Source organism: Elephantulus edwardii, unplaced genomic scaffold (genome assembly GCF_000299155.1).
Source record: "Elephantulus edwardii isolate Elephantulus edwardi_28Jun2011 unplaced genomic scaffold, EleEdw1.0 scaffold00052, whole genome shotgun sequence".
Lineage (NCBI taxonomy): Eukaryota > Metazoa > Chordata > Mammalia > Macroscelidea > Macroscelididae > Elephantulus > Elephantulus edwardii.
This window is the reverse complement of record NW_006399802.1, coordinates 3965323-3992508: the sequence shown is the minus strand read 5'-3', so window position 1 is coordinate 3992508 and position 27186 is coordinate 3965323. Positions and strand designations below refer to the sequence as shown.

The window sequence follows — 27186 nt, the reverse complement described above, 5'->3', positions numbered from 1 at the left end:
GATCTTTGCTCAAATATCATCTTCTACATTAAAGACTACAGAATCAGAAATTTTTATTGTTTACCCAAGATCAGCTATTACAAGAATGAGGGGGGACTGAACCCTGGATGGAAATCAGTACTATCACACTTCAATGCTTAGCATATCCATTTTATGGGCTGTCTTTTTATGAGTACAATAGAGGGTCCTTCCCCACCATCCCCAACTCATGCATGCCTTTCCAGAAATTGTTTTGAAATCCACTAGAGAGGGGTGGTTCTAAATAAAGGCATCTCAAAAGTACACTTTTAAACATGAATTATAATAAGGTCAAATAAATATGAGCAGCAATCCAAGCATACATCTGTAGAGTTATGGGCTCAAAAGAACAAATGTATGACAATGAGTCTCCGAATCTTGCAGAATGTTGATTGCCTTCGAGTCGAGCACAACTCATAGCGACTCTATGAACAAAAAAGGCCTGAAGCCCCTCTACAACTACTGACATTTATCAAAGTTCAGAGTTTCTGAAGGCATGTTATTTAGGAAGTGGATGCCACTCCTGCTTCCAAACCTGTCACCTGCGATGTATAGTGACTCTATGTACAGCAGCTCTGAACCCTTCCCTGTCCCAAGCCAGTCTAATTCTGACACACCCGCAGTCACTTTATCAATCCATTTCATCTGAGGTCTCCCTCTCCTGCGCTGTCCCTCCACCTTTCCAAGCATGATGTCCTTCTCCAAGGACAAATCTCTCCTGGCCACATGCCCAAAGTAAGTGAGGCGAAGCCTCAAAATCCTAGCCTCCAAGGGGAGACCTGATTTCACCCTTTCCAAGACAGACCTATCTGTTTTCTTGGCAGTCCATGGTATGTTCAAGACTCTTCTCCAGCACCACAACTCGAAGGCATCTATTCTTCTGTCATCCTTAGTCATTATCCATCTTTCTGAAACATAACAAGTAACTGAGAAAACCATGGCCTGGATTAGGCACACTTTTGTATCTAGACTGACATCGTTGCTCTTCAGCACTCTGAAGAGGTATGTAACATAAAATTGTGTACATGCTCAATTGTGTAGATTTCAGTGTTCTTCTATAGGCAAAGCCTGAGCTTACCCTTTTCGTCCCCTTTCTGCTGCTCTGTTTGGTCCCCACACGTTTATCACCACATATATCACCTTCTTATACTCTGTATGATCCCCCCCACCTACTACCTACAGGGCTTATTGGATATCTGCTCCCTGCTGGGGTGGAAGCTCCACTGGGCGGGGTCTTGGGGCTCTACTGCTCTATCTTAGGTACTGAGTGTCTAGTTGAGAGTAGGCCCTTGCTTTTTACTGAAAGCATGATTGCTACTTCTTCTCTACTCACAGATATATGAGGTTTCTGGCATTTGCCTGCCTACAGGACCCACTGACAATCACTTGTCTAATGCAGAGTGGCTGCTATCAGGAGCCAATGACACAGAGCACATGGGACTGAGTCAGTGGCAGTTAGAGGGACAGCCTTGCAGAGGTCTGTAGGGAAGTGAGACTAGGAAGGTGAGGAGGTGAGGAAGAAAGCTTAATGAGGATTCACACGGCCAGCTCTCCCTCCTCTGTGTGTGCACGGAGCAGCCCGGCAAGAATTATTTGCTTTTGAATCTGCCTTTCCCTTCTGGTTGGTCAATTTGAAGCAGCAGCCAATTTCCCCTCTGCCATCGATGGAGGCATTAGGCCTGGCCTACTGATCTCTACTGCCTAAGGGCTGGGGTAGTGGACAGAAGTCAGGTCTCTGAAGACTCCCACCCACCCCATACACCCAACAGGACCAACAAGGCAATACAGAATTCAGAAATGGCACTTGAACTTAAACTTTTATTTTTTTACCATGATTTTCTACTGATTCTTCCAGGATGGTGTCGTCCTCTTCAACAGTGACTAAGACCTTCTTGCCCACCAGATTAAAGATGTCTTCAGGAGGGCACCCTTTCGGCTCACTCACCTTTACAGTGAGCATGTCTAGTGTCAGAACGGTGCCTTCTGGAATTTTCACCTTGGCCACCACAGACTTACCCAGCTGCAGAAAAAAATCAAAACATTAGTAGCATCACAGAAGAGACAACCACACATTTGCTTTATACTCAAGTTTCCTGATGACTCTTCATAAGGTACCCTGAGAACAGAGGCTTTGGTAGCCCCATGGAAGCTCAGATAATATCCCAAAACAGCAAGGACTCAGCAAGTATAGGATGAATCCAGACTCAGAGGAGAAATCTTTACTTTAAAGGGCTCAGGGTATAAATAGAGCCAGGTTCAAATCCCAGCTTAGTCAGTTACTACGTAGTGTGATCTCAGACTATGCTTCAACTTCTCTGGAAAAAGGGAAATAAAAGTACCTATAACTTGTTGAGGATGATGGGTGGCACAGGATATAGGGCAGGGTTCAGATCTGTTGTTCACAGGGTTTCTATGAGTTGTATTCTGTGGCACCTAACAACAGCATATCTTGTCAAACAACTGTGAAGATTAGCAGGGTACCATTCAGGCTTCCAGCCGCCCCAGGCCTCCTGTAGGGGCTGAGCCATGGCTCCCAGGCAGCAGCACCGCCCTGCTTAGGGAGTGACTTAGTGCTCCCAGCCAACGAGGCCTGGACCACCTAAAGAATGGGAACCTGCCTCCATGAATGTTTCTGAAGACTTATCCCCTTCAAGGGGCGGCCAGACTCAAACCACCCAAGTGTCTTAAAAAGTCTGGATACCACTATCACCTCCTCCTCAACCTTTATAAATTACAGGGGTCAGACATCTCAGGGGTTTACTAACATCAGTCAGTTATGAGTCATAAAGCGGCTGAATGAAGTTCCCTTAAGCAAAAAATTATTCCAACTACAAATACCAACCCAAAGACATTCAGCAAGGTTGGAGCAACATTTTTTTATCACCAGCCTGGGCTCAAGAAGGGTTGGTGTTGACCCCACTCCTCAGGTAAGTCCACTGCCCCTCTCTTAGGGCAGGTGGGCTGGGAAGAACTCACCTTCTGATTGCAGGCCACCTCACAGGGTAGTAGCTGCTTCGTTGGAGAGCCTAGCGCCCTCTCCACGAGGCGCACAGACCGCACCAGCTCAGCCAGTTCTCCCGGCTCCAGAGAGGCTGAGTGGTCACTACCCTTCCAGGTCTTGTCCAAAGTTATGTGACGCTCCAACACCTTGGCCCCCAGAGCCACTGCAGCAACAGAGATTGCAATCCCTGTTTCATGCCCAGAATATCCTATGGGAATGTCAGGAAAGACCTTCTGATATTCCTTTAAAATAGAAAAAAACCACAGAAAGAAAAAAAAAGGAATGATTAATGAGCACAGTGATTATGCAAACCCACAGTGACTTATGTTAAACAGATCTAGGTAGGAGTTCCAGGTCGGCTACTCCCTAACAGCAGCTATGGGCAAGATACTGATGGTGAGTATTTCTTATAGGTAATAATGCTGTCTAGGGTTGCTATAAATGCACAAAAAGCACTTCTTCCTGTTGTTAAGTGTCGTCGAGTAGAGCATGACTTATAGCTCTACTTAAAGGCCTATGAACAGAAGATCTGAACCCTGTCCTATCCTTCGCTGTCCTTTCATCTTCACCACATTAATCGAGCTTCCTGAGGGCTTTCCGCTCCTTTGCTGATGCTGCATCTTCCAAAGCAAGATGTCCCTTTCTAAAGAACAGCCTCCTCTAGCAACATGCCCAAAGTGTGTGAGAAGAAGCTTCAACATCCTCCTCCAGCTGCCCTTTCCCCAAGACATAGCTGTTTGTTCTTTTGGCAGTCCATGAGATATTCAGTACTTTTCTCCAGTACCACAAGTAAAAGGCATTGATTTGTCTTCTGTCGTCTTTATTCACTGTCCAGTTTTCAGATGCATAGCAGCTCATGGAAAAGATCATGATTTGGATCAGGTGCACCCTCGTCTTTAAACTAACATCATTGCTCTTCGGGACTTTGGAAAGGTCCCTGACAGCCCTTTCCCAGTGATATATGTGTCCTGATCTCCTGACTGCTGGTGCCAAGGGTACAGACTGTGGATCCAAGTAAGACGAAATCGCTGACAATGCCAGTCTTTTCTCCATCTGTTAGGATGTCGAAAATCACTTAGCACACAGCAAATGCTGGGGGGGTGGGGGTGGGGAGAAGGCCACTGTTATCATTTAGGAATGCATTTTTCGCCAGGTTAAGGCGCCCAATGCCGACGCTCATTGGAATGTGAGTGCCTAGTGGGCCACTTTTGGTAAGCAGAACTGGTGCTGCGGGATGAACCGAACGCCGGGTTAAGGAATGCATTTTAAGAATGTTTTATACTGTATTAACACAACTAAAACCAAATGCCTAGACTCATTCAGAAAGCATCTGTCATGCTTAATTAGCTTGAGTTACTATATGCACAAATATTATCATCAATAATACAGAACTCAAAAAAAAATACAGAACTCAATCTCAAAACAGCCGTCTGGTGGAAATGCTAAGTAATTATTTAATTGGTTATCTATAATTCACTGAATGCACCAAAGACATTATGTATCGAGTGAGTTTCGTCAGTAGGGGTGAGCAGAAGGCTTGAATATAGTAGGAAGATTCAAGGCAGTGAATAAAAAATTAGGTCAGTTGGGTGGCAAAGGCCTCCAGGACCAGGCTTAAGGTGCACGACAGACAAGAAGTGTACTGACTGCCAGGCCGGGATATTAAACTGGGACTAGAACCTGGCACAGGTCTAATCCTCTGTCTGTCACTGTCTTCAGGATAACCCATTAGTTCCTCCCCGTGGCACCTAAAATTGCAACTTAATTAGGAGAAAATGTATACATGCTAGAGTAATTATCATGCAAGATTATTATAAAACAATGGGTGGGCTGGTCCCAAGAAGAGATGAAAAACTACTCTCTCCATGTGTTAACATCAAGACTATGATGAGGCCTCGGATGACAACGGAAGGAAAAATACATCAAGGAAAAAGCCTGATGTGTCACATACATTAAACTTAATTATGATCATCTCTGAGGAGGGTGGTGACAGAGGAGGCTCACTTGCACGTTAGACACTTTAAACTTGTTTCAATTTTTTTCATAAAATAACATGTTCAAATGTTTTTTAAAAATGTGAGTGAGAGAGATGAAGTAGAAGTAGAAAAAAATATCAGGATTTGGAAGCACCACAAAGTTTTAGGTAAATAAATAGCAGTCTCTTTTAAAAAAAAATATTCTTTTTTTTGTGTGTGTGTGTGTGTGTGTACCATCAAATTAGGTCTAAGAGATTGTTTCCCCTTCTCCAGCAGAGCATCTGGTAAATTCACACCGCGCACCTCTGTGGTTGCAGTGCAGCTTCTTGCCACTAGGCCACTAGAGCTCCCTATAACAGTCTCTTTTAAAAAAAATTCCATTTTTAAAAAGTTAAATGTGAAGACTGTATAGCAGCATGTGAAAAAAGAAAAAAAACAACCCTTACATTATTAATGAAAAAGACAACACCAAATATGTTATTTATTAAAAGTATAAAAGGAAAACTAGTTTATTTTCAAAATTTAGAATTCTATTAGTGCTGTTAATTCTGTTTGTGCTCTAGGGAACACTGGTGGCCTAGTGACAAGAAACTGCACTGCAATCCTGAAGCACCATGTGGTTCGAATCCACCAGCTGCTCCTTGGCAGGAGGCTGATGGGCAATCTCCTCCTGTGTGATTAACTGCCTCTGAAAACTCACTGGAGGGTCAGCTATGGCTTAGTTCCAACTCAATGGTACCCAACAACAACAACAATTAGTGCTGCTAGAACGTTTCTGTGTGCATTACATGGTAGGGTTTTTGTTTTGTTTTGTTTATGCTTTTATTTTTCCTTGTTGTGTACCGTGGAATCAGATCCAACTGGCACCAAGAGGAGATTGCCCCTCTTTCTCCAGGGACCATCTGGTGGATTTCAACCGTGCACCTTCAGGATTGCTGCACAGCTTCTTGCCCCGCGGACACCAGAGCTCCCTCATGGTAGATTTAATTTCTTCATATGGATGTGGAAGTTGGACAATGAATAAAGAACACCAAAGAATTGCTGCTTTTGAATTGTGCTGGTGAAGAGTACATACTTTACCATGGACTGCTAGAAGAGCATACAAACTTTCTTGGAAGAAGAGCAGAGAGTGCTTTGGCCGTGTTGCCAGAAGGGACCAGTTCTTGAAAAATGGCCTCAAGCCTAAAAGGTGGAGGGTCCGCCAACTCAACTGAGAAAGGATATGGCCCCCTAGTGGCCAGTACAAACAGCAAAGGAAATGTATACCCAAGGTTGGTGTGTTTGTTTTCATTTCCATTCGTAATTTTTTTATTATTATTGTTAATTTCAATGAACATCTACAGAGATTTTTTAATTCCATTCATTCATTGTTGCACTTTTCTCCCCGCCCACCCCCAGTTTGCTCCTCTCCTTGAAAAGCAAAAGAAAAACTCCCTCATTGGTACACAATCCCCCGCCCCTCCAAGTATACTCCACTCTGCAACCCTCTTCCAGGACTCTTATGATAATCATAATGCCCTAAAATATATTAATTTTAAACTATTCTCTCCCTCATCGGCTTCAATGCAGTAAACATAATTTATCCAGTTTTTCCCAGTCTTACCCCTACCCTGATGTCAGCCTCATTCTACAAGTTTTATTATGGAAGAAAATGAGTGTCTTTAAAAATTCAGTTGTAGGCACCTTCTTTTCATAACAATAACCCTGTTGGAAAGAGTCTGTGACGATGCCAACAACGAAGTTAACATGTGGTCTACTGGAGTCAGACTGGTCCTAAGCCTATTAAACTGACATTTATGTAAGAGAAGATAAATTGAGATAGGGAGACAGAGAAAGGAACCATGTGATACTGCAGCTACAAGCCAAGGACCTGGAGCTATCAGAAGCTGGGACGATTTCTTTCACAGAGCCTTTAGAAGGAATCTACGTGGCCAATATCCTGCTTTGGACTATTAACTTCCAGAACTCCTAGGAAACTAACACAGCTTCCAAAGGATGTTCAATGTGAAAATATGTCAAGTTGTTGTTAAGTTCTGGAGAGTCGGAATCAACTCATATCTTACCCTCCAGTGAGTTTTCACAGGGGAGGAGACTATCTTTCTTCTTGGGAGCAGCTAGTAGGTTTGAACTGTGTGTTTGTGGGTTGGCGGTGCAGCGCCTTACCACTAAGTCAGCAGAGCTCCTGCTCCTGTCTGCCATTGAGCTGGAGCTCGTGGCTTACTCTCCAGTGAGTTTTCAGAGGCTATAAACTGCATGGAAGAAGACAGCCCAGGATTCAAACCATGTGGCTTTGGATTGGTAGCATAACTCCTAACCACAAGGTCACCAGCAAGCCAGAAGTACGTCATAGTTGAACAGATTGTAGGTTATAAAAATGACTATGTCTTTCCCCCAGTAAATGGCTCTAGAAAAAATCAATTTGTTTTATCTGGTCGGCTAACAACCATAAGCCCCCCCTGCTCACCGAGATGACACGCAGGTTGACGTCTTCGGCCTCGAGTGGGTACGCACTGGTGCACTGGAGGAAGCAGAAGTTGGGGTTGAGGGGTTTCACAATCTGATAGACTTGTTTCATGACATCCATTGACTGCATCCCACTGGAGATCACCATTGGACGACCTGCGGGACCCAAGAACAACACCATTCCATTCTTTCATGGTGCTCAACTCGCAACCACACCTCAACTGTTCATCTCCTCATTTAAAGAATCTCCTCAGGCATGCACTATGCCAAACACTGTCGGGAACAGAGATGGGGTGGGGGTTCCCCTTCCATATGACTATTTAGCCAAATGAACCTAAGGAAGCTGAGGAAATTTCACACAACTTAGACTAAGGAGCACCTCAGTGATTTAGACGGCTGTGCACTAGGGGAGCTCTGGTGGCCAAGGGGATAAGGAGGGGTGCTGCCAACTCAGAGAAAGTTTGAACCCAAGAGCTGCTTCTTGGGAGAAAGATGGGCAATCTTCAGTGCAATTTACAGCCCCGAAAAATCCACTGGAGGGTCAGCTATGCATCACTTCTGACTCAATGGCAATCAGCTAGAGGGGTTTTTTAGTTTGACAGTAAAGAAGGGTAAGCACTGGTTCCAGAGTCAAGACTGTGAGTGAGTATGAGACTCAGAGCTGCTACTTCCCAGCTCCTGAGGAAGAACACTGTCCTCTGGCATTCAGATGCTTCTCTTGTGGACATTTAACCCACCTAGTGCCACACAGCAGCCCCACAGGCAGAGGAGACTGCAGGAATAGACTGCCTCATCTTCCTCCTGCAGAGAAGCCAGTTGGCTCAAACAGCTGCTCCTCGGATTAGAAGCCCAATACTTAACCCATGCTGCCACTAGGGCTCCTATGTAAGGGGGGGACCACAAAAAACAACCCACTCCCCCCAACCCCACTGCCATGTGGCACATAACAAGCCAGGCTGTTAAACCAAAGGTTGGCGGGTCCAATCTATCAGCCACTTCTTGGTAAGTCTCCTGTAAAGATTTACAGCTTCAGGAACTCAAAAGGGAGAGGCTAAGAGTCAGAACCAACTCAACAGCAACGAGTTAGATCATAAAACATGATAATGATAAGGCCTGAAAGGATTCAGCCCCAGAGTGGTGATGAGGACCAAATTCACATTATCAAAACACTTTACAAACGACAACGTCCTGTGCAGACTACTGGGTGTTATAGCTACAGAATTATTATTTTTTTTTATAGCTACAGAATTATTTTTACAAAGCAGACACTGGGTATTGTATCTACAGAATTCTTTTAACAAAACCACAGCTTCCTCTTAGGTTTGTAAGGCACTGTCCCATGCCTGGTTTCATTCTTTGCAAGTCAACATATTTTGCTGATTTAGGAGGATTCTACAGTCTGTCTTTGTAAGATTTTCCTCAAAAGGGGGTTGCCACGAAAGGAATAAAAGTAAAATCCCACTCCCTTGGATTGTATTACAAGAATGAAACATACTTACCTTTTTTGGCTGTCTTTTCCAGATAAGGAAAATTGTTAGTGTCCCCAGATCCGACTTTGAAAAACGGAACATTGAGTTCATGCAGGAATTCAACTGCCATCTATAAAGATTAAAGAGGGAGAGTCTTTTCACCACTGTCCAAAGACATTGTTGTTACAAGAGGAGAATGGTTCAAAATCCCTCCTCCTTGCCAGCCCAGAAAACCTATCTCAACAACTTGAAAGCAAGCAAAGATTTGTTATCATTCATTTCCATTCAACTGAGAACATTCCTTCATTCATACGCACCCATCCATTTGTCCACCAGACACTTAGTACTGACCAGCACTGGCTGCTTGAATCCAAACCCTGGCCAGACCCTTCCTTCCCTCGGGGCCCAGAGCCCAGTGAACAAACACAAAAAGGTTATGACCTAACCCTGGCCCAGAAACCAAGAAATGACAAAGTGGACATTTTTCATTCTTCACTTAGGGCCAAACACTCAGGAAAAGAGGCCATTTCAATCTTGCCAAAACTAGGAAAACATGGGGCATTTTACAGTTCATCTACAGTCTTATTTACAGTCAGGAAGGCTCTCAGACGTCAGACCACACTCTCCACAGAAAAGGGAACCTCGAACTCTGTTATTGCTTCAAGAAGCCCTGGTGGCAGAGTATGTAATGTATTGGGCTGCCAAGGGAAAGGTTGGCAGTTTGAATCTACCAGCCACTCTATGAGGGACAGATGGGGAATTTCCTCCCACGAAGATATCAACAGGGTGTTCACTGCAAGGCGGAATTAACCTGCATCAGGTGTGGTTTTGGTTTTATTACTGCTTGAGGTTACCTACCAGGACCCTTAATAGTTGTTTGCAGGGATTCCTCAAGTAAGATTCAGGAAATTTGGAGACATTGGCTGAAGGCACAAGAGCCCCACAAAATGGGAAGAGGACAATCTCACCTGGCAATCAAGATACAAGATCACAATAATGTACCTTTTTAACAACTGGAAGATGAAAGACATGGGGAAAATCAGTGTCTCTAAAGGGGGCCATATGTTTAAGTTCTAGACTTGAATGCTATATTTCAGAAGTTCATTTGGAAGGTTGTAGGCCAATCCTCACACTCTGATGTGAGCAGAAGAATTTCTTTTCTGGAAATCAATGGCCTGAGAATCTGCATCTCTTAATAAACTCAGACCCATGTTAATTAGTGCATCCTTGTCAGAGCAGTAAAGATCTAGGTTACCAGGAATGAAACAAACTACAAGAGCCGGGAGATGTGGGTTGGTAAGAGCCCATGTGAGAATGTGACTCTGTCACCAGGGACTCTAATCAACGCTTGGCTTCCAGCCTCCCCGCAGGGAGAAGCTACTCCCATCACTATGGCTGCACTCAGAGGAAACCGCTCACTTAGAAAAGCCTCTAAAGAAAATGAAAGGGCACACCGATGTTTATCGTGGCTCTGTTCATAATAGCAAAGAGTTGGAAACAACCCAAGTGCCCACCAACAAGTGAGTGGACAGAGAAGCTGTGGTATACTCATACAATGGAATACTACACAGCATGAAATTATACAAAATGAGTGACCCTGGAGCACATTATGTTAAGTGAAATATCTCAATCACAAAAGGACAAATACTGCATAATGCCACTGTTATAAAACAAGACTGACATCGGGCTTGAGGGGAAACTAAGAAAAGAGGGGATAAAGAATGGACACTGCATTGAAACAGATGAGAGAGAGAACTGTTGAAAAGGAATATATGATTAGGTATTATGTGCATGGCAAGAATCCAGAATAAGAGCTGTACAGTAAAGTGGACTTGGGGGTGGGGAGAACTGTATAACAATGAAAGAAATTTCTTTTTCTCAAAGAGAAAAGTGAACTGGGGGAGAGGAGTGGGCAGGGAGGAAAATGTGTAACAATGAATGAATGGAAATCCAAGTCCTCTATGATCTTTCATTAAAATCTCAATTTTAAAAAAAAGATTGAAGGGATGCTAAAAAATGAAAAAAAAAAAAAATGAAAGGGCCAGAGCTGCTGGAGAGCCTCGAACTGGCCCCGGAACAGTTCAAAAGCAGTGCACAACCTCACAGTCCAAGAGACGCTGCCTAGCGTGGCCTGAGCACCACTCACCTCCGAGTGTGCTAACCTCCGCTGCCATCCTGCTGCCTCGTCCTCTCTGCTTTATTTCTTCCTCTTCTCTTTTCCCTTCCATAGTTTTCTGTTTTGTCTTACTATCTCCCCTTATGATAGCTGAAAAACATTTGTTTTTAGCACATTAATGAATAAAAGTCCATCTGTGATGCAAATGATTATTCACCCTATGAGTGACCAAAAAGGTTGAGGGTTTGAACCCACCCAGAGCTGCATCTGAAGACAGGCTGATCTGCTTCCACAAGGTCACAGGGTTGAAAGCCCAAAGGAGCAGATCCACTTGGGGGTCAGGGAGCCTGAACTGACTCAAGAAAAACTACCACAGACTACAGAGGCAATATGTGCCCAAGAGCTAGGAGGAGATGGCACAGACACAGCCAGGTGGGAAAAGAGGAAGGATGGAAAGGGGGGGGCAGGGTGGAAAAGGGGAAAGTGCTGACACACTTCAAGGGCTACACCCAGAATGTCAGGGAACAACCTGAGTATGAATCGTTGAATGGAAAACAAATCTGCTGTGTAGACTTTTACCTAAAACGCAATCAAGTATTGAAACACTGACTCAAAGACAGCTAACAAAGTCTAATCCTCATTTCCCAACCTTTTCACTCTCCTGGCATATGAAGGGAGTACGTTCTATTTAAAGAAGAAAAAAAATTCTATGCTAAGTTTTCTTTTTCTTTTCTGCTATGAGTTGCAGGCGACTCGACGGCACATAACAACAAAAACAACCAGTTTATTTATAAAATTTGAATGCACTGTTTTTAAAAACAAATTCTTTCAATTTCCCTCAACCCTCCCCCATCAAATTGTACACCCGATGATTAATCCCCCCCTCCCTCTGTTTCCACCCTCTCCCACTCCGCTTGGATCCTTGTACTCATTCTACAATAATGGTTTTATACAATAGTTTATCTTTGTGGGACTAAGTTAGTTCACTCAGCATAATGCTCTCCGGTCCCTCCCAAGTTAGGTCATAATTTAGAGAATCATTGCTCCTGTGTGCTGCACAGCATTATTCCATTGTGTGTATACTAAGTTTTCATTTACAATGTCCAACTAGAAAGACGAGCTCACCGAAGGAGGGACAGAGTTAGGAGAGGTCAGGACGGAGCCAAAAGAGGCAGGATACTTTCCCCAGGGCTGTAAAGTCTGCCTGGAATTCTACATTTTCAAGGGAGGAAAGAAAAGGGCAAATTACTACTTTGGAAAACTACTTTGCAGTTCCCCTGGGAAACCACCCCACCTAGTGGTCATTTAGATTAATGTGGAAAGAATATCAACTTCAGTAACCCTAACTATTCTACCCTTGGGTCCTGAGGCTGAATTAATGCGGCCCTAGGCCCTCTCCAGAAAGCTCTGGTGGCTTAGTGGTAAGGGGCTGCACTGCCAACCCAACGGCATGCAGTTCAAATCCACCAACTCCTCTGCTGGAGAAAGATGGGCAATCTCCTCCCATGCAAGTTACTGCCTCTGAAAATCCACTGGATTGTTGGCTATGAGATGGTTCAGACTCCATGAAAAAAAAAAAAAATATATATATATATATATATATATATGGATATATATACTTTAGCACAGAGCCTTACAGAATATCTAAAACATCCACGACATGAATGTAAACATCCATGACCTTCCTTGGGTGCTAAATAGGATTAAATAGAAAAAAGTCCAACCCATAAACCTGTTTGGCTGAAATACTGCATTGCCAGAGCTCCTTCTTAAAGGGTCCCAGTAAATAATGTGTGTAATGTCTTTAACCCAGTGTTACCCAAAATTTTGGCTTAGACCCTTATTTATTGTTAGTTTAGGGTGCAGGGAACTTTATTGATTGAAAACCAATTAAGCAATGAGGACCGACAAGGTGAACTCTTTCCATACTGCACCCATGAGCATCTGGGCACTGATCTTCTAAGGGTAACAGAGTTTTCCTAGAGCCCCTTCCTCTCTCCTCAGTGTTTAGATCATGCAGAAGAGGACAAAGAAGCCTTACATGGGGACGGGGAGGCCGGGGGATGCAGAAGAGCTGTCTCAGAGTGAGGACTAATGAGGGGGAAAGTACAGAGCCAATAACAGGCTTGGCCTGCCCTCAGCCTGTTCTAGCAAAACAGCCAGCCAGGTGCCCTGCTGGTGGGGTGGCAGGTGCCTTGCTGGTGGGGTGGCAGGTGCCCTGCTGGTGGGGTGGCAGGTGCCCTGCTGTGGGGTAGCAGGGGCCCTGCTGTGGGGTGGCAGGGGCCCTGCTGTGGGGTGGCAGGGCCCTGCTGGTGGGGTGGCAGGGACCCTGCTGGGGGAGTGCGAGGGGAAAGAAGAAGAAAAGACACTGCAGAGACGGGCCATTTTTGTGAGAGGGAGACATGCCATTCACAGGAACCTCTAACGGTCACAGCTCCGTTGCTCAGAACTCCCCATTTTAGACCAAATGGAGCTGCGCTTGGCTGACTGCTTGAGCTCATCAGAGTTCCCCAGGATTGTAACAGACATATATTACAATGACTAACAACAACAATATTAAAATAGATGATAGGAAAAGAAATCTACCCTAAGGGATGATCAGCATAATATCATTAAAGAAAGGGATTGTGGCGAGCTCTGGTGGCCTGGTGGTGGGAAGCTGCACTGCAATCCCAGAGGTGTGCGGTTCAGGTCCACCAGATGCTCTGCTGGAGAGGAAGGGACAGTCTCCGCCTGTGCCAGTCAGATCCGATTTGATGGTACACACATAACAAAATAATAATGATAAAAAAAAAAAAAAGAAACGGATTGTATGGAGAGGTACACAAGTGAAAAGAGTGTGGTTTTAGCGTAGGCATTATAATGAATATAAAAAAATGGGTATAAATAGTTGGATGGAAAATAAATTTGTTCTGTTAACTTACACTCAAACCATAGTTTAAGAAAATAAATTTGAAGAAAAATAAAGGATTAGTGGTATCAAGAAAAAAAAAAAAGAATTATCTTGGCCTTAATAAAATTGTTACACTTTAACCTTTCCTCAGCACACGGAAAACAATTTAGAAGAACAAACAGAGAAAACTGGCCCTCAATAAATGCCTACTGTCTATAAGGAAGTTAGAGATGATAAATACACGGAGCTATCTCAGAGACATATACCCGGATCAAGGGCTTCAGTCACTCAATCAGGAAATGCTGGTTCAGCAGAGACCCAGTCAGGCCCTCTTTTTGAGGGCCTTTAAGAATGTGTTCTTCACTCTGCAACCCTCATTCCGTACTCTTATGATAAACATAATGCCCTAAAATATAACACTTGGATTATATTTGGGGGTGGGGGGTGGGGGGGGGATTGTGTACCAATGAAGGATTTTTGGTTTTGCTTTTCAAGGAGAGGAGCGAAGGGGGGGGGGGAGGGGGGGGAGAAAAGTGCAACAATGAATGAATGGAATTCCAAAATCTCTGTAGATGTTCACTGAAATTAAAAAAAAAAAAGAATGAAAAATTTAAAAAAAAAAGGAATGTGTTCTTCAATAGTTCCTGGATGGCACAAATGCTACGTGCTCTGTTATTAACAGAAAAGTGAAATCTCCTCACAGATGCGATGGAAGAAAAGCCTGAGGATGAATGGACTTCCAGAAAATCAGGGTGCAGTGCTCCTTATGGAAACCCATGGGGTCACAGTGAGCCTAGACTGACTATCTTAGCAACTGGTTTCCATATACACAATGTATTTTCTCCTCACTGTCAGTCAGAGCAGCTGGGAAAAAAATGTCATTCCTAAGACAGAGGAGTGTGCCTGCCCAAATGACCAGAACTACAAAGAGGTTCTAAGCGAGGACACAGCTACCTCTTGGTGGGTGCTGACCCTGCAGGGTCCTTGCGCTCCTCCAGCTGATGTCATTTCATCTACACCACAAGCCTGAAGGGTGGGCACTTTTACTGTGCTTTTTTTTTTAAATAATAGATGGAGCAACTAAGGACCAACGCGGCTTATATATAGGGCCTAAACCCACACAGTAAGTACTAGCCCCAGGGCTGAATTCAGTAGCACTCAAGTGTATGTTCTTACCAGCAAACAAGGCTTCCTGGAGAGTTAGAAGAAAAGTAAATTTAGAAAGGGATACAGGCACAGAGCCCTCAACTACCAAACACATTGTTGTTATTGTTGTTATGTGCCATCGAGTCATTTGCGACTCATAGCAACCCTATGTACAAGAGCCCTAAATGCTGTTCTATCCTATGCCAACCTTGCTGTCTCAAACACATTCATTCCCACCACTCCACTCACAGAATTGATCTATCTCATCAACGGTCTTCCTCTTCTGCACCGTCCCTCCACTCTCCCAAACATGATGTCCCTCTCCAAGGACCAGTCCCTCCTTGTAACATGCCCAAAGTATGTCAGACGAAGCTTCAGAATCCTTGACTCCAAGGAGCATTCTGGCTTTACCCTTTCCAAGACAAACCTGTTTGTTCTCCTAGCAGTCCACGGTATATTCAACACTCTTCTCCAGCACCACAGCTCAAAGACATCAATTCTCTATCATCACTATTCATTGTCTAACTCTCCGATGCATAGCACGTAATTGCAAAGACTATAGCCTGGATCAGGCACACCTTAGTCTCCAGCCTGATGTCGATGCTCTTTAGTACTCTTGAGAATTCCCTCACAGCTGACTTTCCCAATGCAATCCGTCTCCTGATTTCCTGGCTGCTGTTACCAAGAGTGTTGACTGTGGAGCCAAGTAAACTAAAACTGTTAACTCTCTCAATCTCTTCACCATCCATACTGATGCTGCCAAATGGCCCAGTGGTGAGAACCAAACACATAGATACCTCATTTTACTCTCCCAGCTGCTCCGTTTTCAGCCTGAAACCTCTAGGGAAGGGTATCCCAAAGAACTGATCTCATAGGCAATCTCACAGATGAAAGGAGATGCCTTATCTCCTGCGGAGTCCAGACCTGGGGAAATCAGGTACCTGGAAATAAATGGCCTGAGCCAGAAAAGAAGCCCTCAATCCAGGTGTCAGTCACCTTGATGATGTTCTACACTAATGCAAAGGTCAGATCCAGCTTGCTTCTTTTTCCTCCATAACCCCTACTAATGACAGATTTGTTCTCTATCTCTATAATCCTACCACTTCAAAAATGTTATATAAACAGTAACATATGGTATGTAACCTTCTAAGATTGGCTTTTTAGTATTCAGCATAATTTATTTGAAATTCATCCAACGGGTTCCAAGTAGAAACAGTCTGTTCCTTTTCTTTATTGGATTCTATGGTTTGCATGTATAGGGAGCTCTGGTGGCCTAACAGTAAGAAGTTGCATTGAAATCCCAAAGGCACATGGTTCAAATCCACTAGCTACTCAATGGGAGAAAGATGGGCAGTCTCCTCCCCTGCAATACACTGCCTCTGATAACCCTCTGGAGGGTCTGCTATTGGTTGGTTCTGATTCAGTGGCACATAACAACAATAAGAACATGGTATTGATGTACCTATTTATTTAACCATTCACCCACTGGAGAGTATCCAAGCTGTTTCCAGTTTGGAAAACAAATAATGCTTTTATGGATATTCATACGCATGTTTTGTGCAAACATAAACTTTCATTTCTCTTGGGACAAATTACCAAACGGCAGCTGCTGGGTCAGATGGCTAACTGTACTTGTCAGAAACTTCCAGTATTATAAACGGGTGTATTGAATGGTATGTGACTTGTGCCTCAGTTAGGCTGTTCGACAGAAATGGGAAAAGAAAGAATGAAGAAACTATCCTACTATTTTTTCCACAACCTTCGCCATTTATCAAAGTTCACAGTTTTTCCAGAGGCAAGCTGTTTAGGAAGTGGATGCCACTCCTGGTTCCAAACCTGTCAAACTGGGAGCTCCACCAAACACTGTCTAAGATGTGTAACCATTATGGCATTTGACACCACAATGGCACAAGGTTCACTATCTCAGCAATCCCAGGTTAACTAGTACAGCACATTGACTGAAAAGTGCTGTACCACTTAGAAGAATGTTCCTCCAAAATATAACAACCTACTTTTAAATACAAAGGGCCTGGATTAGGTGCACTTTTGTCTCTAGGCTGACATTGTTGCTTTTTAGCACTCTGGAGAGGTCCCTGACAGTATATACTTCCAATGCAATTTGTCTTTTGATTTCCTGATTGCTGATGTTAAGAGTGTTGATTGTGGAGTCAAGCAAGATGTAATTGTTAACAACCTCAATCTCTTCTCCATCTATCATGGTGCTGCCAATAGGCCCAGTGGTGAGAATCTTTGTCTTCTTGATGTTCAACTTCAATCCATATTGAAGACTACTATCCTTGTCCTTGTGTGGCAATCAGGTCTTCTTCAGTTTCAGCAAGCAAGGTTGTATCATCTGCATATCGTAGGTTGTTGATAAGTCTTCCTTCACTCTTATTCATTATCAATCCCATTATATTTTATAAAATTAATAACCATTGAACTATGCCTACAATTACTCTGTCTTTCCAGATGCCCACTCTATCTTTTCCATTTCCTTTACTCTTTATCCCTCCACTGACCAAACTGTGTGAACCCATCCTGAACCCTCTACTCCACTCTCCCTTCCCTGGATTCTCATACACATTTTACTAGTTATTTTTCTATTGCTACAATAATGGTCTTATGCAGTATTTGTTTTTATGAGATTGAGTTATTTCTCTCAGCATAATGCCCTCCAGTCTCTCCCATGTAATGTAGTAATTTTCAAATTGTTCCTCCCGAGTGTGCTATGTAGTATTCCATAGTGTGAATGTACCTCAATTTCTGAATAAATTAAATTGTGCTTGTACAAAAAAAAAAAAAAGAAACTATGCTATTTTTCTAGCGTGGTGGTACTGTCTCCATTCCCACTGTAGCACCTGGGTGATCCTTTTTCTCCACATCCTTGTCAGCATTTATATTATCATCACTTCTTATTTTACCCATACGAGTAACTGTGTAGTAACAGTGCACTGTACTTTAAAATTGAGTCAATTTTCAAAAACTAGACACAAGAAAAGCATACAAGCAAAAAATAGAGAAATTGGACACCAACAATACACAAACTGAGCATATCATGAAACCAAGTATCATTTCACAGATACGGCCTTTCTACCATCAAAAACTATTTGCTAAAAGGAAAAAGAAGAAACAACCCAAACCCCAACTATTTACTAAGTACATACTATCGGTCCACTATGATGTCAGGCTCTGAGTTTGTGGTGGTGGACCTAACAGACGTGGTCTTGCCCTTAAGCCTTTAACAACTGCCTACTTTAATGATCTCACCTGTTCTGGAAGACAAACCTGCAAGCTGGGTATCTTTATTCCACTCCCTAGCTCTGCAGATGAGGAAACGAGTCATGAACACAGAGGCAGTACGTGGTGGGTGGGAGGGGAGGCTCTGGACTCAGATTACTTGTGTTGGAATTGAGCCTCTGCAGATCACTAGCTACTAATGCCTTCTCTGAGTTCCTGTTTCCTCATCGGTAAAATGGGAATAATTATCTTAGTCCAACGGACTGCTTAAAGGAATAAATGATATTAACTGTGATCCTTAGCACAGAACCTAGTACCCAGAGACACTTGTTGTGCACTGTCGAGTCAGAATCAATCCACAGCTGACCTTCGAGAGGGTTTTCAGAGGCAGTAAGTCAGGCTGGAGACGGCCCATTCTTCTCCTGTGGAGCAGCTGGTGGATTCCAACCACATGTCTTCAGGTTGGCAGTGCAACTCCTTACCACTAGGCCATCAAAGTTCTCTAAAACAGGAGTCAGAGCTGACCCTCCAGTGGGTTTCTAGAGGTAGTCAATCGCATGAGAGGAGAATGTTTATCTTCTTTCCGTGAAACAACTGGTGGATTTGAACTGCATACCGTTGGGTTACCAATGTTTAACTCTTTACCACTGGGGCCCTACAGCTTCCTCAAAATGGGACACAGTAGGGATCAGATACATTCCCATATGTGAGGATGTTTTATAAACAATACTGCATCATTTAAAAGTTGTTAGTTGTCAAGGAGTTGATTCTAATGCCTGGCATGCTATATGTGTGTGGCATTGGACCGTCCCAGGGTTTGCAGGGCTGTGACCTTTCAGGGGCACCTCTGGATGGGTCTAAAACAACAATCTCTTAGCTAGTGGGCAAGCACTTAACTGTTTGTGCTACCCAAGGACTATTTCATTTATAGGGAATTATTATTATTATTATCACTAATTATCATTGTTAATTCTTAAATCAGTAGATCTGAAGCATTCAGTAAGGACTGGATTAGACATACAGTAACTAAAGCCTGAAATTACTAAGTTTCCCTGAGGTCCAGGTTCCTTTGCCTCTTTCCTTTTTTAAAATACCAATGGCCAAGGCTGAATTTGTGCTTCTTTTGATTCATATTCTGGGGTTGGAACAGTGGCAGAAAGGGTCATAGGTCAAGAGAATGAACTGGAAAAACAGCGAACTCATAAAGCATCACACAACATGAGGGAGCCTGGAGGACATTATGCTGAATGAAATATCTCAGTCACAAAAGGACAAATACTGTGTAACAGTGATATTATAAAATAGGACAGATGGGGGTTGGGCAGAGAATAGGGAAAAGCAGATGGATAAGGAACTTCATAGTAGAACAAAGGAGGGGAAGAACTGTCTGAGAGGAACATATGATGAGGCATTATACGTATGACAATAATCTAGAACAAGGGGTGCACTGCCGGGTGGGCTTAGGGAGGAAAGGAGGGAGGGAAGAAAAAGTGCAACAACAAAAAGAAGAGGAGAAAACAAATAATAATTTAGAAAAGGTAACTGAAGAAGGAGGAGGAGGGAGAAACATGTGCAACAATTAATCAATGAACATTCAACTTTTCTGTAAATTTTCATGAAAAGCACAATAAAATAAAGTAGAACAAAAAAAAAAGAATGAACTGGGTATACTTTAGCCAATTTGATCAAAATAAAATAAACAAAATTTTGAAAATTTTACTGTCAAGTGAGAACCACCTCCTAGCTGACCCTCCAGCAGGTCTGCGTGCTGTTGTTGTACATCACTGACTCAGAACCAACTCACAGCTGACCCTCCAGTGGGTCTTCAGATGCAGGGTAACTACACGTGGAAGCAGGAGTGGCATCCCCTTCTTAAACACCATGCAAACTCTATGAACTTTGATAAATGTTGATAGCTGTAGAGGGGCTTCAGGCCATTTTTTCATAGGGTCACTAGGAGCCATGCTCGACTCGACAGCAATCAACAACAACAACATAATTGCACAGGTGATTGTCCATCTTTCTCCCATGGAGAAGCTGGTGGATTCAAACCACATGCTTTCAGGTTGGCAGGACAGCTCTTTGTCACTGGGCCACCAGAGGTCCCTTCAACAGGGTTTAAAGGCTTTAAATTGCACAGAAGGAAATGTCTCATCTTTCTCCCCATGGAGTGCCTGGAGGATTCAAACCACTCATCTTTGGGTTGGTAGTGCAACTCCCTACTCATCAGGCCACCAGAGCTCCCTCTGGTTGACCAAAGAATCCAAACATCCAAGACACATAAAAATGTTCTTAGGTGTCATCTAATAATCCATTTCTAGGAAACCAGAGTAAGAAAATCAAAGCACAGGAAAAAAGATGTTCATCTCAGCATTATTTATAAGCATGAAAAACTAAAGGAATTTCCATAATCAAAATTAATGAAATGATCATGTATGTTCCAAAGCATCTTTTAAATAAAATATTATAAAAATTAAAAACTTTCCACCAGATGCTCTGCAGGAGAAGGAGGGGGCAATCTCCTCCTATACCAGTCAGATCTGATTTGATGGTACATGGAAAAATAATACAATTTAAAAAAAATTTTTTAAAAATTAAAAACTTTAAGCACAAAATGGAGGTATATGCTTGTGGTGCAATATTAACTGAGAAAAATGCATGACACAGAACTATTACAGACAGACGGTAAAATATGCTACTGCATAAGGAATATGTGTCAGAAGTTTGAGGGTGGCTTTTTTTTGTTTGTTTTTTTGGTGTGTTTTTTTTAAAGTTTTCTAAACATAAAACATTTGAAAACAAGAACAAACTAAAGAATACTAAGGAGGCCGGTCACAGAGTTGCTGGGACCCCAGACCTGGTACCAGCTGGACTCTTCCAGGATGTCAAGAGGGCCAAGCCAGAAACCACACCATGTGTACGCCCCTCCCTTCTGAATGACACCACTGCCACCTCACCCAATGAGGCCACTTAGCAAGAATTCCAGCTTCCTAGATCGTCGTCCTGACAAGGCTGGGTGACTCAGGAACTCCAGTTTGGCTGTCCCCCATTCTCATGGAGCAACTTGTCTTTTAAACTAGGGTTCCCTTATCACAAGCTCTCCCAAAGCCCCCCTTTATTTGGGCACGGAACGGTGAGCAAGGGCTGGACGTGGCTCAAAGCCAACAGCCATCAGGCCACCTGCAGTCTCCTGGGTGTAAAGTGGCAAAGCGCAGAGCAGCCGAGAGCTCACCTCGTCCATGCCGGAGGCCGTGAAGAAGATGCCGATCTCCTGGGCGTATTTCTGCAGCTCCTTGTACTGGGCATGGCTGAACTCCAGGTGGCGTTTGTGCTCCCCATAGGTCTTCCCCCAGGAATGCTTCGACGTGTACGGCCTCTCCAAGGCCTTCCGGTTAAACTTGTGTTCCAGCTCGCTCTTCTGGAACTTGGCACAGTCAGCTCCACACTCCTGGAACACACATTAGGATTCCTTTCAAAGACCCGGATTCTCAGAGAAAGCAGAAATGCTAAGACATTCTCTTTAAAAACAATGTGCAATTGAGAAATGTAATGGAGCTTCAAAGAAAAGGAACAGAAGACAGAAAGTCTGGAATGAAAAATAAAGCTGTTTGACATAATGACATTTCTCTACTTTTCCTCTTAAAAAAATACAGTGCATATTTCTGCTTTGTTTTGTTTTAGACTGTAATACTGAAAAATAATTCATCAAAGAGAGTAATATCAACAACTAATTGCTATCAAGTCAGAACTGGCTCCTAGAGGACCCTCCAGCCGGCTTTTAGAAGTTTTAAGTTACATGGGAAGAGAAGACCCATCTCTCTCCCGTGGAGTAGTTGGCAGATTCGAACCACCTGCCACTGGTTGAGCTGGCAGCAGGACTCCTTACTACTAGGCTACCAGAGCTGCTTTAAGTTACAAAGCTCAGTAAACTGAACAGCGGGTCCCAATTTAAGAAACAGCTGGATTTTTGTTTTACCTCTAACTAACCGTGCCATCTCGGATAAATCACTTCCTATGCTCAGTTTTTCCATTTATTCGAAAAACAGTCTGAGCTAGCTTCATGCTTAGAAGATGGTTCTGAGTAAATTCTGGTGTCGGAGAAGAGTACTGAATATCCCAAGGGCTGTCAAAAGAAAAAACAAGTCTGTCTTGGATGTAGTGCAACCAGAGTGCTCTTTAGAGACAAGGATGGTGAAACTTCTTCTCATATATTTAGGGCATGCATGTTCTTAAGAAGGCACACTTGGAAAAAAGTCAGCGTATGCTCAGAAAGGTGGAAGGTCAGAGAAAGAGAGGATGACCCTCGACCAGATAGATTGACCCCGGGACTGTGCCAATGGGTTCAAGCACGTCAGAGACCTTGAGGATGTTGCAGGACAGGGCAAGGTTCAAACGTACTGTTCATAGCATCGCTCCCTAACAACAAAAACAAGAGTCTGGGGGACAGGAGGCAGGGCACTGTGCCCTTCCTCTGACCTCAACAATAGCTCTCTTAGGGTTAGCTATTTTGCACTTGTGCTTTTTTGCATGCCACTTTGTTTGAATAAGTTCTAGGGCAAAGAGTCCTACAAACAAAACTTGGAGTTGCCTCAGCCTTGATGATCATTAGAGTCCCTGGCTGGTGGACATAGTTAATACATTCAACTAACTGAAAGGCCTTTAAGTTCAAGTCTACCCGGAGGGATCCAAGGAGAAAAGCATTGACACTTCCTTCCAAAAAATAGTCTGTTACTAAAACCCCTCTAGGGAGCTCTGGTGGCCTAGTGGCAAGAAGCTGCACTGCAATTCCCAAAGGCAACAGGCTCAAAGAAACCTGATGCTCCCTGGGAGAAGGATGGGCAATCTCCTCCCATGCAATTAACTGCCTCTGAAAATCTGCTGGAGGGTCAGATATGGGTTGTTCCTACACTCTGGTAGACACAAAAATCCTCTGGAACAGAGTTCTACTCTGATTTCTGTAAGGGTCAACTCAACTGCAAATGCTTTCCAGTTCAGTTCATCATCTCTACTGACTGCAACATCTGATACAAACTCAACTCATTGCTGTCAACTCTTTGCCTACTAGGCCATCAGAGCCCCCATCGGATTATAAAAGCTCTCATTCTGGGCTTATCTATTGCCAGTCAGCCTTCAACCTCCCAAAACGGTTTCAAAGAACTACATCATAAAAAGACTACATGAAACCCTCTCAAGTCTCTGCTCACTAACATTTCTGTAGACAAAGAAAGATGTACAGAAGTTCCTCTTGTTGAAAATCTTGTAGCTCCAGCAGTGTCACTACTCAGCATGCTGTTCCCACTCCTGAACGAACACCAGACAGCGTGGTCAGGACTTGACGTTGGAAAGGAGTTCAAAGATTATTAGAACTGGAAGTGACCTTGGGCAACAGAGGTCTCATTGTGTAGATAAAGATCGTGAGGCCTCATTCTTTGAAGAATGACCTCATCAAAATGACACAGTGAATCTCGAGCAGCAAGAGTCAGATTTGTTTCCTAACGGCCGCAGAACATGTACCTGGGCTAGGACTGCAACCTGGACTCCAGCTAAGCCCAGGCCTCTGAGAAGTCAATGAAGACACCTCATGATACGTCACTTCTGGATCCATTTGCTTCTTACCTCTCTCTCAAGAAGCTGACTTATTCACAGGAAGCTAGGCATTTTATTCCATCTGGACAAAGCTTCCATAGACAGATGATAAAAGTGAAATGACAGAAACTGCTCAGGACAAAAGCCCAAGTGAATTCCCTACATTCCATTTCAACAGCAGCTGGAGGAGAAGGAGTGCAGGTTCTTTTCTCAGCTTCTCTTCTAAAAATGAGTGATTTCCTTATCTGTTCAACGTGGTGATCCCAGAAATCACATCCACTATCTTTGTCTACAATGCTGATAGTTCCTTTACTAAAGATTTTATTGCTTCTTCATTAGCAAAACCAAAACAAGACCAGCTCCCCCTCCCCAGTAAAAAACAAAAGTAATAAGACTCCATGATAAGCCAAAGTGAAATATTTAAAAGTATATTTCATTAGCAAATCTCTAATTGTAAGTCAGGGAGCTCTGGTGGTCTAGTGGTAAAGAGTTGTGCTGCCAACCCAAAGGCAGGCGGTTTGACTCACCAGTTGCTCCTCAGAAGAAAGACGGGTCATCTCCTCCCATGTGCAGTTTACAGCCTCTGAAAACCTACTGGAGTGTCTGCTATGAGTTGGTCCCAACTTGGTGGCGTATAACAACAGTTATAAGTTAAATAAATTCCACCTTAAAAATTGCAGATTAGTGCATGAGCAAGTCCATTTGTATAGAACACTCCGTGGGTAAGTAAACCCACAAATGTGATTCCATGTGCAGATGGCGGCTATGATCAAAAACCCCACAATTTATAAGCTTTTAAAAAAAATGCAAACTGCTCGAGAGTTTTTAAATCTGCAATATACACCTCTTAAAGCAAGAGAAGCTGAGGCCTCCGGAGGAAAAGTCATCTCCCAAGAATATACAGTTAAGAAACAACATCTTATTTCATAGCCCACCGTTCTTTTTCCACTGTATCTGTCCCACCCTTTTCATTCTTCTCCCCCTGCCTAACTATGCCTGGAAATTATGAGAAAGAGAAACAAAATGAACGCCATCTCCAAGGCTTTAGTGTTTCCAGAGAGTTTACAACTTCAGTACTCAAACAGGTCACACCTTGGAAAAACAGGTTTGCTTCCTAAATTAACGGTAGGAATTCCCGCCCTACAATACAGTGCTGTAGTTCAAATATTGGAGCGTGTGGCTAGGAGCAACGGCTTCCAATCTACTACTATTTACTGACTGTGTGCCTCTATAAAAGTCACTTATCCTCCGTGAACCTGTAAAAGAAAATCGATAGCATCTATCTCATCGGCTTATTGTAGGTTCAGTATATGATAAAATATTCAGCAAACACTTGCAACTGCTATTTAAGTTTGGAAATATTTTTTATTTGTTAACTTCAGAGCCTTTAGTTTTTATTTCACCAGTTTCTTCTGGGATCTATTTTTCTTCTAGGCAGCTTCCTACCCCAGTTCGGGAGTAATCTATCTCTTTTCAGGAAGAATCATCGCAGTGTGTCAGGAGGAGTCTTGTACAAGTTAATTCAACCATGACCTCTGTATGTTGCAGACACATCAGGAGCTTTGTTTACCTGGATGTGCTCAATGACCAGAGGGTCTAAATCTAAACACTTAAATTCAGCATTACTTGATGCAACCACCGTGGAAGGCAGTATGGCGCTTTCTCAAAAAGTTGCAAAGAGAAATACCATTTGACCCAGCAATTCCACTACTGGGAATATACCCCATAACTGACATCCAAGCAGATATATGCACACCCATGTTTATTGTGGCTTTGTTCACAATAGCAAGGAATTGGAAACAACCTAAGTGCCCACCAACAAATGAATGGACAGAGCAGCTGTGGTATATTCACACAATGGAATATTACACTGCATTGAAAAACAAGGAACTCATGCAATATTATTTAAAATGGGTGACCCTGGAGAACATTATGCTGAGTAAAGTATCTCAGTCACAAAAGGACAAATACTGCATGGTGCCACTGTTGTAAAACAGGACTGACATCGGGGTTGGGGGGAGACTGAGAAAGATGGGTTCAATAATGTATACTGCATTGAAATAGATAAGGGAGAAAACTGTTTTAAAAGAGGTATGTGATTAGGTATTTTTGTCATGACAGGACTCCAGAGCGAAGGCTGCATAGTGGAGTGGACCTGGGGGAGGATTTGTAAAACAATGAAAGAATTTTTCTTTTACTTTTCCAAGAGGGTAGTGTACTAGGGGGGAGGGCTGGGAGGGAAGAAAAGTGCAACAATGAATGAATGGAAACCCAAAGTCTCTGTAAATTTTCATTGAAATAATAATTTTTTGTAAAAAAGCAGATAAAAAAAATTCAGCATTACTCTTTTTTGCGCATGTGCCACAAAAATCCAGCACTCTTTTTTGGGCCACCAACACTGTGTCCAACCCCACTGTTTGGCCAGGGCACACAGAAGTGAAACCCTTAGTGGCTTTTTGGATACGCACTCAATGGTCTCCATAGTTCTTAAAACAGACGCTGACATCAGAACTTCTTGATTTGCATGATCTTGTAAGGTTTTCTTAGTCTAGTGAGTATCAAACTATTTTGGGAGCTCACCTCAGGCCGAGGCCACTGGTGGGAGAGCAAAAGTGGTGGCTATTCTGGTAGATCTCTGGTGGCCTAGTGGTGGCTCTTCAGGTAACTCTGGTGGCCTACTGGCAAAAAAGCTGTGTTGCAATCTCAAAGGCACACAGTGCCAGGCAACCAGCTGCTCCACGTGAGACAGATGGGTAATCTCCTCTCATGCAATTAACTGCCTCTGAAAACCCTCCAAAGGGTCAGTTCAAACTTGACAGCACACAACAACTTCTGGTGGCAGACTTTATAGTGAGTTGTGGTGCTTCCCCTAGGGCCTCCTCTCTGGTGGTTCAAATCCCCCAACAGTTCCGAGGGAGAAATAGTGACAATCTCTTCCTTGGAAATCCAAAGGAGGCTCAGCTATAAGTCAGTCCCAAACTCAAAATGAGTCTGAGGTGTGTTTTTGTGTGTTTGAGCAACTGTTTTTTGTTTGTTTGTTTGTTTGTTTTTATGACTCAATGGTTTGGTTTCTATAAAAGCACCTGGCCTTGGAAGACTAACATAAAACCTTGCAAATCAAGACAACCATGAGATATCATCTCACTCCAGTAAGACTAGCAAAATTTAACAGAACAGCAAGCACCAAATGCTGGCGAGGTTGTGGAGAGACTGGAACCCTTATTCACTGTTGGTGGGAGTGTAAAATGGTGCAACCACTGTGGAAAGCATTGTGGCGCTTT

The 27186-nt window shown here is 43.3% G+C and overlaps 1 protein-coding gene across 1 annotated transcript in view; it reads right to left on the bottom strand.

Annotated features, from left to right (window-relative positions):
- Positions 1–1804: 1804 nt before the first annotated feature.
- Positions 1805–27186, bottom strand: part of NANS (N-acetylneuraminic acid synthase) — a 27957-nt gene continuing 2575 nt past the window's right edge. Inside the window, exons 2-6 of the mRNA XM_006886872.1 lie at positions 21552–21767; positions 8958–9057; positions 7460–7614; positions 2995–3261; positions 1805–2038 (exon numbers count right to left, since the gene is read on the bottom strand). Coding sequence (XP_006886934.1) covers positions 1829–2038; positions 2995–3261; positions 7460–7614; positions 8958–9057; positions 21552–21767 — 948 coding nt within the window. The 3' untranslated portion in view covers positions 1805–1828. The remainder of the gene's footprint in view (positions 2039–2994; positions 3262–7459; positions 7615–8957; positions 9058–21551; positions 21768–27186) is intronic.